Below are 15942 nucleotides of genomic sequence, written 5' to 3'. Positions count from 1 at the left end.
TATTAAAGTATAGTTGGCATACAATATTCTATTAGTTTCAGGTGTACAACATAGTGATTTCACATTTGTATAATTTGTGATGTGATCAACCCAAAGGTATAGGAGGTACAATGAGTTGGATTTTGGCTCATTTTGATCTTCTTCATTCTGAGGGAGGAGTAAATTACTGAGCCAGTGAGTTGGGCCCAGCCTCTGCAGGGCAACACAGCTTTCTTTTGTATGCAGTAACACTTAGAAAATAATGAAAACCATTTTTAGTGGCATATAAAGTTCTTCTAAAAGAAAATCAACTACTAGTTTTGGAAATGGAAATAAAGAAAAAGTCAAAAGACCTACAGTATAAGTCTGGGAGAGATAAGGAATGAAGAGCTGAATTCTGAGGTGACTTGGATATATGATGTAGTCTTAGATACAATTAGACACATGACCTGAAATCTACCAGGTGCTTGAGATAGAAACTACAAAGCATGCTTCATTGAATTATTTCTGGGGATGCTCCACCCAAGTGAGAAAAAAACATAGTTAAGGCAGTACATTGGTTAACTTATACTCAAGAAACAGATGTCCTTCATGACAATGTGGTTGCAGTCAAAACCAGGAGACTGCAAACATTTCAGGGAAGCCACAGGTAGAAGAACGGCTATGGAATAGGCCAATACTCTGAGCAAAGAATGTTCAGAGAAGATGACTTTTTATTATTGTTAACAGGGAAAGCAGCAGCAGTAGACCACACTATACCAAAGCTTAGAAAAGACAAAGGTTATAGGCCAAAAAGGAAAAAAAGTGCTCAGTGTAGATAAAATATGTCTTCACTGCAAGGATCTTGCTTTGCAAATATCAATGTCCAAGGGAGAAAATGCAGTGTTCAGACTCAGTGGCCAAGGACAAACTGGCTCTTCTACTTAGGGAAAAGTTTATGATTAAGTCAGATTTACTCTGTTTTTTACTACATCCAACCTGCTGTTAAGGGGCAAAAATATGAGTCTTTTGATTACACCGTCATTTATTTGTACAATAAAATAGTAATGTACAAATAATGTAATATGGTTTATCAATGTAGCCTCAAGTTTATTTTAGTGACCAAAAGCTTAAGTGTTTTTGTTCTACATTAAATTCTATAAACACAAGGACTTGGAAGACTACATAAAAACATGCTTTACTATATTTTAGCTATTCTACAAGAAATGTAAAGAAGAAAATATATTATATTTGCTGATTTGGGGGGGTTGGCAAGGACTGTGAATGTCAAGGACCAAACACAGGCTCATGGAAAGAAGCAAGTGCTGTGTGATTTATGAGGTTGAGAGAAAAACAATACAGAATGGCCAAAAAGATACTATCACCTTCCGCAGTTCTTCACTTACTTCCACATTTTCTTTTAATATGATGCCATTAATACTTAGAAAAAAATACTGCCTCCATCAGTTTATCCAATTAAAAGGATAATTTTTCAGCAAAATCTGTGGGATTTTTTGCCTATATAAAGACTAAAAAATATTTTCCTTTGAAAGGGAAACAATGATTATACAGTTTATTTTCTTCATAAAATAGGACACTTCCAGTTCATTCTAAAACATGTGTCATATAATGAAATATTATATATATATATATATATATATATATATATATATATATCCATGCAAATGTGTATTGTCATTGCCATGGGAGGGTTACCGTGATAATGCTCTTTTGTGAAAGAGATGAGAGGTACAGATGTATGCAAACATATATTTGAGTATATGATAAAAAGTTACAATGTTATTGTTAGGTAGTGAAGTTACAGTGTTTTCCACTTTTTTCTTTTACCTTTGTATATGATCTAATTTCAAAATCAAAATTATATATTACTTTATAATGAAAAGTATAGATGTTTTCAATTTTAAAAAATAAACTGGTGTCTAGAAAAGTGTTTTCCTACTTTTTAGAGAGGGACAGACTAACAATATTTAACACAGAGTACCTACACTTGTTTTATAGATATATTTAATTAATTATGTAACCTTAATAATAATTAGGTTGCAGTGGCATTTGCTTTTTGTAAAAGGCTAATGTTTTAAAAGCGAAATATACTTTTAAATGATTGGCATTAAATGAGTAGGATATTAAACTTGGAGGTCTGAATTCCTTGTTTTGAAAGCTGTAAATGATTCAAAGTTTCCAGTATTGAATTGCATAGTTCAGTGATGTTTTGGGAACCAGTTCATAAAGGCTTATCAGAGCCAATTGTTTAATTTTCAATAAATTTTCCTGCCCGTTGATGTCACACTAGTAGCATAATGTGGACCGTGATGGGAGTATTTATACCATGAAAATCAGCAAACATTAGAAATCAGAATCTCTTTTTTTTATACATAGAGAACTGGTTGTTAAACATGTACCACACACTACTGGTCTACTTCCTGAGACTTTATGAAATATATTTGTAAAATAAATTGTTCATAATTAAGAATTTTATTTGACAAAAGCATAAGTGAATTGAATAAACTTTCAAAACACATTTTGAGTACTTAAGTTACTTTCTACAGAGACTTAAGAAAGCTCTTTGTTTTAAGATATATATATTCTCTTCAATATATACAGAAAAATCCTTTTTAGTAATATTTATTACATTTCATTACACTTTCTTACATCTGTGTTACTACTATTCCCCATCAAATAGTTCAGTTGGAGATTTTAACCTTTAAAAAACATACTTATAAATCCTACAAGCATGATTTCTGTTGCTCTGACAACAAACCTTTCCCTGAAGTTTAAAGAGTATGTACATGATACCAGAACAAAACAAGATTGTACATGCACTCTTTTTACAAGGTTTGATTTAGATAATTTGTAACCATTCAATAATTTTGATTTTATTTAACATATTCCTAAAACTAACAGTATTCACATTACATATCTCAGACAAGTTGTACATCAGTGAACAATTTTGATTATTTGCAGGTGTAAAATGGCAGGGTCAGAATATAATAAACAAGATATATATTCTCTTTGTAAAACAAAAGAAGTCATTGAAATCTTCAATAAAACTAAACAAAGATGTCACTTAAAAACTATACATTTATAACTGGGTTTTGTTGTCACAGGCATTACAGAGAGGAATAGCTAAAGAAAATGAGAAATATCTGAAAATGTTCCAATAATGGATGTAATCTATTCTAATGACATATGTAGGGTCAATTCAAGAAATCCCCAATATAAAATATATCGGTAAAGCTACACTTTACTAGAATAGATTATTCCATTAAAATATGGTAAACATGGTAAAGATGTTAGAATTTAGGCAAAATTTTTAAGTCCTAGAGGTAAGATTTCAGAGTTTAGAGCTCAGCCAAGTGCTATAAATTAATTAACTGATTCATTAAAAAATAATTTAAGTTTACTATAAGACAGACTATCCTGAATGTGGAAAATAAAAATTAAGAACCTGAAAACACTATTTTAATATTTCACTGTACAAATGACTATAGACTGTAGAGTATAATGAATATCAATTGATGATGGTCAAGTCACAATAATTTACATTAAAATTAATGTTAAAATATACCTTCAGCTTATGCTCTTTTCTGTTGATGATGACTGCTGTTATCTGTTGGTCCATAAAAATTAGAATAGTACAAAGCAAAGCTGGAATAACAGCAGCAATTACTGTCCACCATGGATTTGGACCTACAGGTGTCACAAACCAGCCACGATCATCTCTGGTGGGCTGTGAAAAACAAAATAATGTACATAGTTATTACCTGGATTAATGAGTACTTAATCAAATTTAATCTTACAACTGCTACCAGGAAAACCCTAGTTATAAGTCAGTATGCTGAGTGAGCTATAATTAATAATACTAATGTTTACAAAGCATTTATAAGGTACAGTCACCATTCTAAGCACTTTAAATATTTTAACTAATTTTCTCCTTCACAATAGATAGAGATTCAGATAAGAAAACTGAGACACAGAGAGGTCTAGTAAATTGCCTAATATCCCAAAGCTAAATAAGTGGAGGAGACAGGATTTGAACTGTGACAGACTGGCTCGAAAATATGTGTTCTTAATCAATACCTATATTAAATAAAGTAATATTTACCATTTACAGTGGGCAAATTTATTTATATTTAAAAATAACGTTGCTGACAACTGTGAGCACTCTTATTTTAGCTGTGTGTACAGGTCATTATCTGAAAACAGCAAAATAGACACTTGGTAACATCGAGGATTCAGGGGAGGGTTCTAAACATGGCCTGTGCCTGAGATGAATCCCAGTGGAAGTCTTTTTGACAATACTTTTACAAGGAAGTCCCTAGCTCTGTTTGACAGATGAGAAAACCGAGCCTCAGAGAGGTTCCGGTATCTGGCCCAAAGTCACAATCTTAGTAACATGGTCAGAATTCTATTTCACCCATGTTTTTATTTCTTTTTCAAGCCCTGTCCACTGGGAAATTCTGCATCAGGAAAATGTGTTTCTCTTAGTTTCAAAATGCTTCCTTATCTCTTAGGAGTGTTGTATATATTGATAGATATTTCAGCTAGAAAAAAATGACAGAAAATATTTTCAAGTGTCTTCTAGGTTTCTATTTCTGTTGCTCCTATTTTAAAAAGTATTAGAGCATAAAAGCGAGACTGAGACATGGACAGGAGTGTGGTGGTTATGGGGGGTGGGGGGAGGGAAGGGGGGAGAGGGGGAGGGGGAGGGGTACAAAGAAAACTGGATAGAGGGTGACGGAGGACGATCTCTCTTTGGGTGATGGGTATGCAACAGAACTAAATGACAAGATAACCTGGAAATGTTTTCTTTGAATATAGGTACCCTGATTTATTGATGTCACCCCATTAAAATAAAAATTTATTTATATAAAAAAAGGAAACAATAAACCAATACAATAAGGTCACAGGATATAAAAAAAAAGTATTAGAGCAAAATTTTAGTCATGCTATGGACATTTTATTGATCTATATCTTTATATTTTCATGAAAGTCCCAAGTTTTAGGGTTATATCCATTATCTAAGTGAAGACCAGGCCTGCAGAGATGAAGAGGTAAACAGTAAATGCTATGATAGCTTCACCTTGAAAACACTTGGTACTTGTAGTTTTGGAGATGGGATCCCAATGGCATAGTCAATTAAAACCATACACAGAATTGTAAGAAAGACAGCAAAGTCACTCACTATGGATCGAACCTAAAAATAATAAAAATATTTGTCACTTGAAGAAACTATAAATAGTAATACTCAGGAACATAATCTAGAGTTACACTTTACAAACACTTTATGACATAACACCATAATATTATATTTTACGCATACTATAATATAATACAGTGTGTCCGTAAAGTCATGGTGCACTTTTGACCGGTCACAGGAAAGCAACAAAAGACGATAGAAATGTGAAATCTGCACCAAATAAAAAGAAAACCCTCCCAGTTTCTGTAGGATGATGTGGCAGCATGTGTACATGAGCAGATGATGATGTAACACCGTGTATACAGCGGAGCAGCCCACGGCCATGCCAGTCGAGATGTGGACGGTACAGAGGAAAGTTCAGTGTGTTCTGTGGCTCACTAAATTCAAATCCGTGACCAAAGTGCAACCTGAATATTGGCGCATTTATAACGAAGCGCTACCACATAGAAATAACATTACTTGGTGGGATAAACAGTTGAAGGAAACCAGCAGTTTGGTGGAGAAACCCCGTTCTGGTAGGCCATCAGTCAGTGATGAGTCTGTAGAGGCTATACAGGATAGCTACCTAAGGAGCCCTAAAAAATCTGTGTGAGAGCCCACATTGAACTGCACCGAATAGTATGAAACTGGGAGAGTTTTCCTTTTATTTGGTGCAGATTTCACATTTCTATCTTCTTTTGTTGCTTTCCTGTGACCGGTCAAAAGTGCACCATGACTTTATGGACACACTGTATTATCATTAGCTCTGTCAGAACTTGAATATATATTTTTGTATCTCGGCCATTAAGATGAACACATACTCAAGCCTTTCCAGACTAAAGCACTGTGAAACAGCTATGATAGTGATTGTGCTATTTTTAATATTTATTTAAAATCTAAGATCATTATGACGCTAAGTGAGTAGATATTTAGAACACAGAATAAGGTCACCTGGCCAGAATTTGGCTGAATTTTAGAACTCTTTCTCCAATACAGGCAACATTTTAATATGATAAACCTGCAGCACCGTAAAATAAAATTAGCATTTTTATTGAAGAAGCATAATATTTTAGTTTATCTGGGATATAAGTGTGGCAGCAAGGACTACGCACAACAGAGTGAGCAAATTTAAAAGTTATTCTGTGTAAGCCAGTTTTAAAGCCAGTTCTCATATATAAAGCCATTTCTCATCTTCAAGCAAAATTCCTTATATAATTATCAATAAGATCTGGCTTCTTTATTAGGATGACTTTATGATACACACACACACAAATACACACAAAAATGCAGGAGATGGTTGTCTCATGTCGGAAAAATAATTTAATCAAATTAAACTTTTGAGGGAAAGAGGTATATCTTCCACCTTACAGAAGGAAGTGACAAAAACAGAAGTTTCCTGTGGAAGAAACAGTTCTTGAAACGTTTTCCCAGGCTGTAATTTTGATTATAATCTTCGGCTCATCCTTAAAAGGCTTGTTTTCTTGAGTGGTTTTTTTTTTCTTGTTTTCTATTGGCTGAGTCAGACATTATAGGTGTTACTTTGCAGTGTTAAATATTGAACTAAGCTGTTTCTCTGTTTACTTTCCTTTCCAAATATGCAGATGCAAACGTGGTGGGTTAGGGGGAGGGACTGACACTTTAAAAATGGAAAAGAGAATAGTATTCCAATGAATGTGCAGGGGCTTTCCCAATTAGAGAACGTAACAGTGTCTCCAATGAGGTATCTGTCAGGCTGGAATAGTTCCCACTGTTCACTGGGCAAGAAAGCAACAATCAGTAATGCAGTGTGCGCTTTCAATTCCAAAAATGTAAGTGGAAGAGTGGGAGTTTATCTTTGGGATCGGAAGTCAAGAAGAAAAACCCGAGGTCACGTGCACTCCTAGCACCTGAATGTAAAGCCTCTGTCTTCACTGCCCTCCCTCACCTAACTCCAGTCCGGCCCTGGCAGCCTGCTTACACAAAAGTTTTTTAGGGCTCCTTTCATCACAGCAACTGCTCTTTTGTCTTAAAACACATATGACTTCACAACATGCTTTATGTAGCTTCACGTTTTAATCACGAAAATTGTAGTGCGAGTACCTTGGTTGGAAAATAGCGGCTTGTCTTGAACTGCTTCAGGGTGGCTGACAGAGTAACTGTGGAGAAGAACAGGATCACTGACCAAAATAGGACATCGGGAACGTATGGGTGATCATGGCCGCAGGCTCGTCCCACATACTCTCCATGAAATGATTTGCATTCCTGTCACAGGAAGTAAAACAAATGGGGCTATTTAAAAAAAATGGTCATAGTTCTTTCAGAAATCTAACATTTGAAGATCAATTGAGGTCAAGATGCTGAAGCTTTTCACCTACGGCTTTCACAATGACCTAACAGACAGCGCGTTACACTCTACAAATTCTATCTGGAGAGGTGAGATAGTGAGCAATAGCTAAAATTTATATTATGTCAAACTTGAACAAAAACCTCTTTTTTTTAAAGTTTTTGCCTTTTTCAAATTAAATTTAAATCTTTAAAACGTATAGTTTGCCAATCAATATGTATGCTAGCCTTATATCGACTAAGTTCCTAACACTGTATTTATTGAAAATATGACAGACCTGACAGTGAGTGATTAGTAGGGTCAGACATGTCAAACTGTTTAAATACATCTTTTTAATTAATGTTTACATCAAGCCTATTAAATAGGTAGATGTCATTATTCTGATTTCATGTCTAGAGAAACTGAGATCTAGAGAATTTAAGTAATCTGCTATGCCCTTACTGCTACTGGTGGCAGTAGGTCTGTGATACAAACATGGTGCCTATGGTGGGGATATTACAGTTTATGAAAGAAGAGCAATGACTTTGCAAAATTATCTAGTCCAAAGCCTATGAAAAAAAGATAAGAAAGAAAACAAGAAAATTTTGATATATTGTTACTAAAATAAAACTGAGTCAAAAATTGGGCACAAACATAGATCACACACAGAACAAAGAAGAAACTGATACATGCGCAAGACAAAGCTCATATTTACTATGACTTCTCCCTGGTCTTTTTTCCACTAATACATTATTTTTATAAGCTCCTGAAAGATCATTTCTAATTACTAACTTGGCCATGAGGTGGCAGCAAAGTCAAAAAAATTTTCATTCTCCAAGAAAATCTGAGCATTTTAAGCATTAATATTTCAAAATTGAAAATTTTCTTTTAAAACCATTTTGATTTCAATTATTTTGTTTAATAGGTTATATTGCTAAACTATTTTTATTTTAAAAGAAAGAAAATAATTGTTTAAATATACCAGTGACCTCCTCAATCCTTGAGATATTCTAGACCTGAACAGAAATTGAATTGTGCATTGGTACAGAAAGATCTTAAAGAAAAACGTGGACTGATGGAATGATCATCAACAGAGTCCACCCACTAAACAATGCCTCAGGTCCTGATGTCCTAGCATAGCAGAAAAGAAATACCTTTAAAAGATTCTAGAATAAACCACAGATGTTGGAAAAGCTACCCCTAAGGCTTGGACTCTTAGAAAGAATTGTTAATACGTCTTATAATTATCTGAAAGAATTCTGTTTCTTTTCTAATCTAACTGCAAATACTTTCCTTGCTAGCGAAAGTTGAATTCCAATTATCTATGTTAAGCTAATACAGAGTACAATAACTTGGCTAACTAAAAAACCAAGGAAAAATTTCTCAGGCCTTAATTATAGTTTAAATTTTCCTTTTCTCAAAACTTTGTAAAAATACAGTATCAAAAATGAACCCTTAACAGCTGAAATGCCCTTTAATAGAGGATTGGATAAAGAAGATGTGGTACCTATATATTGTACAATGGAATACTATTCAGCCATAAGAAACGATTACATAGTATCATTTATGACAACATGGATGAACCTTGATAACATTCTACTGAGTGAAATAAGTAAATAATAAAAAGCTAAGAACTGTATGATTTCATACATAGGTGGGACACAAAATTAAGATTCATGGACATAGATAAAAGTGCAGTGGTTACCAGGGGGAGGGAAAGGGTGGAGAGGGAGGGGAATAGGGGAAGGGGAGGGGCTTAAAGAGAAACAAAATATAGGGTGACAGAAGATGATTTGACTTTGGGTGATAGGTATACAGCATAATCAACTGTCCAAATGATGTGGAGATGTTTTCTCTAAATCTGTGTACTCTGACCAATATCACCCAGCTAAATTTAATTGTCTAAATAAGAAAAAGAAAAAAAATGAATCCTTGCATTTTTTAGTTCCTTCTCTCATCTGTGTTCCAAGATACTAGTACAACAATTACTAAGCAAAGTAATGGGTAAGCTGAGTGACTAAATATACAGAGAAGCTACAAGCTTCGTTGTAAACTCATTGTCTATAGATGTGTGATTATCTCAAGTCTTTTATGCAGATATGAAATGTCCCTTGGACTTGGCTGGGTCTTGCTCTCAATTCTTAAGAACGCAGCTGCCATCTTCCATTTCAAAGGATCATTTGACTGTCTTATAATCTATAATAAATTTCCAATACCTTGCCTACATATTTTAATTCAAAGCAAATTTGAAAAGGATATTTTTTTCTTTCTTTTAGAAACAGTATATTAATGTTTAATAAAATTATAACTACTAAATTCTACATTTATCTTCTGGTTTATAATAATTGTGCTCTCCCATGCATAATATACAATATATATATAATATATATATATAAGTGAAAACCAAATCTAAATCCTGCCCTTTTAGTTTGAGTCTAATACATGGTTTCACTTAGAAAATAAAAAAATGCTTGTTGACAAACTCATTTCTATTAATTATTCTTCAAGCACATTATAAGTATTAATAATTTAATAGGACAGTAAAAGTCAAGTTTGATAAAATAAGAAATTAAAGTAGGCATTAGTATCCTCACCCTTATATATGTATTAGCTAAATAACATGTTACTTTGGTGCTGAGACTGTGTTACCCAGTTGGGAGTTAATTGCTTGTGAATATTTTAAACCTTGCCTAAGAATTCCTTACAATGGTTAATTTTGAGATACTGCTAATATATATATGTGTGTGTGTGTGTGTGTGTGTGTGTGTGTGTGTGTAGTTATATATATATATATAGTTATATATATTGTTTTAAATGTGTATATGTATAAATAACAAATGAAACCTAAGTATTCCAGCTTGCCATAAAAAACTTGAATTAAGCATTATTCATAATAGCCAAGATACAGAAATAACCTACATGTGTGTTGATGAATTAATGGATGAAGAAAATGTGGTACAAATATAAAATTGAATATTATTCACCTTAAAAAGTGAAGGAAATCCTATCATTTTCAATAACATGAATGAACATGGACTACATTATGTTAAATGAAATTAAATGGAATAAGCCAGAATGACAAACACTACATGATCTCACTTATATGTGGAAATCAAAGAAAATCAAACTCATAGAAGCCACGTAAAATGGTAGCTACTTAGGCAGGGTTCAGGAACCCATGGCTCGCGAGCCAGATGTGGCTCTTTTGATGGCTGTATCTGGCTTGCAGACAAATCTTTAATAAAAAAAATAATAACATTAAAAATATAAAACATTCTCATGTATTACAATCCATTCATTTCCTACTGCTCATGTTCATGGTTGCGGGTGGCTGGAGCCAATCACAGCTGTCCTCTGGGACACCACCAAATTTTTATTGGATAATGCGTAAGGTACACGGGTCGTTGTATGGCTTTCACGGAATTACATTTTAAAATATGTGGCATTCATGGCTCTCTCAGCCAAAAAGTTCCCGACCCCGGGCCTCTAGGGATGGGAGGAAGGAGGAGAAATGGGGACATACTGGTCAAAGGCTCCAAAGTTTCAGTTATGCAGAATGAATCAGTTCTGAAGATACTAACTCAAAGCATAGTGACTATATTTAATAATATTCTATTATATAGTTGAAATGTGCAAAAGAGTAGATTTTATTTGTTCTCGCCAAAATAAGGCAACTTTGTGAGACTAGCATGTTAATTAGCTTGATTGTAGTAATCACTTAATGACACGTACACATATCAAAATATTGTTGTATACCTTAAATATGTATAATTTTTGTCTATTATATCTCAATAAAGCTGAAAAATACATAAAAACAGGACTTATATTAAAATATAAATTTGTGATATGGGACCATCTTTCAAAATAATCATTAAGTATTTATGGAACACTTACTATGCATATAGCAGTTTGGGAGAATCTAAGAAAGCTAAAACGTTTTGTCCTTGGTGAGTTAGCAAAGTAAATCCTATAATTCGTGAAATATGTAAAAATTCAATTTAAAAAACTGGTCAAATGAACAATATATAAAGTAAAAGTTATAATGTTATTTTTACAATGTAGTTATAATAGCTGTTAGAACAGAACTTAATTAGTAAAATACTTTTGGTGATACTTGTGATTATGCTTTAAAAAAACAATCCTAACATAACAACTATGACAAAAGAATTTTAATGATCTTTGTTGACCTAAAAATTACAAATTTTATTATTATGTAGCATTCCTTTTGGTTATAAAGGTTATTTCTGGTCAAGATTAGCCAATTATTCATTGCAATAACTGCTTTTAACTAATGAAAAATAATATAAAAATTTCTGCCAGAATGTTAACTCAGTACAGAACTTAAAAAAAATAGTACTAGATATGCTTTGATTGCAAAACACTGTTCACTGTACTCTGCCTGATTCTAAAACTTCTAATATTTAAAATTAACTCATGGCAAGCCAGGTCAATTGTTCTGTGAGTCTTTTAGAAGGTTATTATTTAGGATTTGCAACTATATAGAATGAATATTACTTAGCATTAAATTATTCAGAGAATATAAAATACATAAAGTAAATTATCAAGTTAAATACTTTAGAGATGAGATTATTGGGGTTTCTGCATTGAAATAAAAGCCAAAATGAGGAACACAAACAAGAGATTCTTTAGACATAATATCCTATAGTTTACTAAAAATATAGAGATGAATACACTGCTGGATGGATCAACCATGGTAATGTTACCAATGCTTATTCATTAAATGAACAAACATGCAAGGTTATTTTTCTAGCGAAAAGAAAAGAGCAGAATAAATGTTAACTATAACAGAAGAAAACAAGAGTAAGTGAAGGTTTATTCTAGAGAAAATGACAACAGTACAATATAGATCATGACTGAATTTTAAACAGCAGGTAAGTAATTTGATTTTGATTCTGAAGAAAATAATGGGGAAAATTGACAAAATGGACAATAGATCAAGCGCTCTTACAAATATGCTTATATTTGAAAGTTGCTAAAAGAGTAAGTAGGCCTTAGAAGTTCTCATCACAAGAAAAAACAATTCTGTAACCGTATGGTGATGAATATTAACTAGACTTACGGTGGTCATCACTTCATAATATATACAAATATTGAATCATTATGTTGTACACTTGAAATTAATATAATGTTGCATGTCAATTATACCTCATTTTTTAAAATCACATTTAGAGTTTATAACATTTGTACAACAAAAAGGATTTCTTAGTTCCACTAATTGTCTCACTTACGAAAATGATACATGTTTCATAAAATGACCTAGAACTCATCTAGTTTTATGCTGATGGTTATAATGGGATTTGAGCTTATACAAGTAGGTAAAGTGGAAGATGCTTCTACAAATAGGTATAGTAGAAGCAGCTTTGGATCATAGTGTTTATAATTGAGAATAAAGCTAAGAAACTAGAACAACTCAGGCTTTCAAAATATTTATTAAAAGTAGAACACTTCCTATTTTCCAATTATGAGATTTAACTAAACAGAAGTAAAGGATAAAAATATCGGTGAAAAAGGAAGTGCACAACATTATAATATTAAACTATTATAGAAGAATGGAGAAATACAGCTCTGAGGGGGGCGGTTGGCAATCATAATATAGGGAGATAAGCAAAAATGGGGTTGTTGTTTTTTTTGTATTTTTCTGAAGCTGTAAACGGGGAGAGACAGTCAGACAGACTCCCGCATGCGCCCGACCCGGATCCACCCGGCACGCCCACCAGGGGCGAAGCTCTGCCCACCAGGGGGCGATGCTCTGCCCCTCCGGGGCGTCGCTCTGTCGTGACCAGAGCCACTCTAGCGCCTGGGGCAGAGGCCAAGGAGCCATCCCCAGCGCCTGGGCCATCTTTGCTCCAATGGAGCCTTGGCTGCGGGAGGGGAAGAGAGAGACAGAGAGGAAGGGGGGGGGGGGGTGGAGAAGCAAATGGGTGCTTCTCCTATGTGCCCTGGCCAGGAATCGAACCCGGGACTTCTGCATGCCAGGCCGACGCTCTACCGCTGAGCCAACCAGCCAGGGTCCAAAAATGGTTTTTTAAAGGCCTAGAATTTAAGGTGAACGATATGTTGCCATCCTCTTTCCTGAATAGGAGATAAGAAGAAAATGAAAGTAAGAATTCCTTCCTGAGGGAGGTGTCAGAGTTCTGCTAATAACTTGAATGATTTTTTCCCAAAGATTTTAATATTTTCATTAAAATACTAACAAGCATCCCCTCACCCTCAGCATATTCTGAAGAGCTGGAGCTGTATTACAGAGTAAAGTAAAAGCATTCTGGTTTCTTTACAACACAGAAGGCCGAGTTAGTTCTGCCATATGGTTTCATTTAGGTCAACACCATTCTTATTTAATATGCTTTTGTTTAATTGAGTCATATTATACTAACGATGTGTGCCTTTAGAGCAATTCAGGCCTAGAAACAATTAGGAAGTCTTAATAATGAAAGAGGACCCCGGTTTACTGATAAATACCTGAAACAAGTAAAATTAAGAAAAAATTATCACTTTTATAGTAGTATGAGTTGAGCATTCAAAAAAATTACCTCAGTGGCAATAATTCAGTCACAATGTCAACAAAATTCCCCAAACAGTAGTACAATTCAAGATATGACTTATTTTTCAATGTTTCACTTACTGTCACAGTTAGGTTTTCCCAAATTATGTCAGAGGCAGAAATATTGGACTCCCTCCATTCCTTTAGTGTGTCGTTGCTGGGATTATGAGGTTCCACACAGTTACACCTGAAAAGGAAAAATGGTACAGTTTGTGAAATAAGTATCTTTTTGGAATGGTACTCAAAACAAATGAGGAATGGGTCCTTCTTCCCTAGTCATGGCCTTCCTCCAAGAGATAAGACATTAGGACATCCTAGACTATTCTAGGACAGACCAGTTTTAGAAAGCAGGGTACTAGACCACTGCTGGGACAGACCACAGTTTTAGAAAGCTGGGCACTAGACCACTCTACAGTGTTTCCTGGAAAGAGGTCATTTCCTCTCATTCCCAGTCAAAGAAAGTTTTTTAAAGTATAGGTTAGAACACAGGACTTTGGGGGCCTTTCAAACCAGAATGCCTTCTAGACTTTAAAATGATCTTTTGGCTCTGGCCTATTGGCTCAGTGGTAGAGCATTGGCCCAGTGTGTGGATGTCCTGGGTTCGATTCCTGGTCAGGGCACATAGGAGAAGCAACCATCTTCACCCTTCCCCTCTCTCTGCTCTTTCTCTCTCTCTCCCTCTTCTGCTCCCATAGCCATGGTTGGATTGGTCCAAGCCTATCAGCCCTGGGTGCTGAGGATAACTCCAGGGGACCTCCACCTCAGGTACAAAAAATAGCTCATTGTGAGCATGGCCCCAGATGGGCAAAGCATCAGCCCCAGATGGGAGATACCAAGTAGATCCTGGTCGGAGCACATGTGGGAGTCTGTCTCTCTATCTCCCCTCCTCTCACTTGGAAAAAGAAGGGGAAAAATGATCATTTGACCCTATATTATCAGCCAGGTAGATAAAAATGCTAAATCTTCAAATCTGTTATTATAATTTACTTATTTTTATTAATATTGTAAAGACATATTACTTAAAGTTGGAGTCATTTAATTCATATTGTAAAGATTATTAAAAACTTTGCTGTGAAATTCAAAAATTAAAGCTAGGTTGAAAGAAGAATCCTAGGCATCTCAGGACATATTATTTTTTGTTCCAAGTGATAGTCCTATTAAAAATCAAGCAATCAATATGCAGAAGTTTTTGAGTACCTAGTACATATAACCAAAATGAATGCTGAGTGGTAGCAACAGAGAGAATAAGAAAGAGGTATAGAGATATTATTATGCAATAGAAAATAGTTTATAATTTAATGTTCTTTGTAACTTTATTCATCAATGAGAAGACAGAAGCAAATATTACCAATATATTAACGGCTTTATAGGTTAACTTCAATTTACAAATGGTTTCTTTTCAAAACTTCATTCATAATCTGGCTATTTTTCTTTCAGAAAGCATTTTTCTTATAGAAAAATTTTATAAATGGTGGTTTGTCTACCAGATGAACCCACATAAATTATGTAAGTTCAAAATTAGTTAGACTTCAGCTTTAGTGATATTAATAGAACTGTAGGACCTAACTACCATTTCTAACATTATCTCTACAGGAAAATATATTTTAGTTTCTATTTGGTAAATACCTCTGCCTAAGTAACACTCACTCTTCTGTCTCCTACATTAGGAACTTAATCTGTTCTCTTTAACCACTACTCATTCATTCTTCAACACTCAACTTGAGTGTCAATTATTGCAAGAAACTCTACTTGACTTTGGCAATGTGTACAGCATGGTTTCTGCTCTCACTAAGGGAGGTTAGTGGATTCCTCAGCTGAGCTCACTTGGAGCTGAGCCTCTAAGAGGCCAGAAGGTTATGAGGAGAAAATAGGCGACAAAGATTTTAAGGGAATGGGATATGGAAGCATTAGCTACCATGGGTA

The 15942-nt window shown here is 34.3% G+C and overlaps 1 protein-coding gene across 6 annotated transcripts in view; it reads right to left on the bottom strand.

Annotated features, from left to right (window-relative positions):
• Positions 1 to 15942, bottom strand: part of SLC4A10 (solute carrier family 4 member 10) — a 317469-nt gene that overhangs the window by 34086 nt on the left and 267441 nt on the right. For all 6 annotated transcript variants that reach the window (XM_066344965.1, XM_066344966.1, XM_066344963.1 and 3 more), the window contains 4 exons: positions 14101 to 14206; positions 7235 to 7396; positions 5060 to 5173; positions 3545 to 3706 (listed from right to left, as the gene is read on the bottom strand). In XM_066344965.1, the coding sequence (XP_066201062.1) occupies positions 3545 to 3706; positions 5060 to 5173; positions 7235 to 7396; positions 14101 to 14206 (544 nt within the window). The remainder of the gene's footprint in view (positions 1 to 3544; positions 3707 to 5059; positions 5174 to 7234; positions 7397 to 14100; positions 14207 to 15942) is intronic.

This window comes from Saccopteryx leptura, chromosome 7, assembly GCF_036850995.1.
Source record: "Saccopteryx leptura isolate mSacLep1 chromosome 7, mSacLep1_pri_phased_curated, whole genome shotgun sequence".
In the NCBI taxonomy this organism is placed as follows: Eukaryota; Metazoa; Chordata; class Mammalia; order Chiroptera; family Emballonuridae; genus Saccopteryx; species Saccopteryx leptura.
This window is presented reverse-complemented; position numbering and strand designations above follow the sequence as displayed.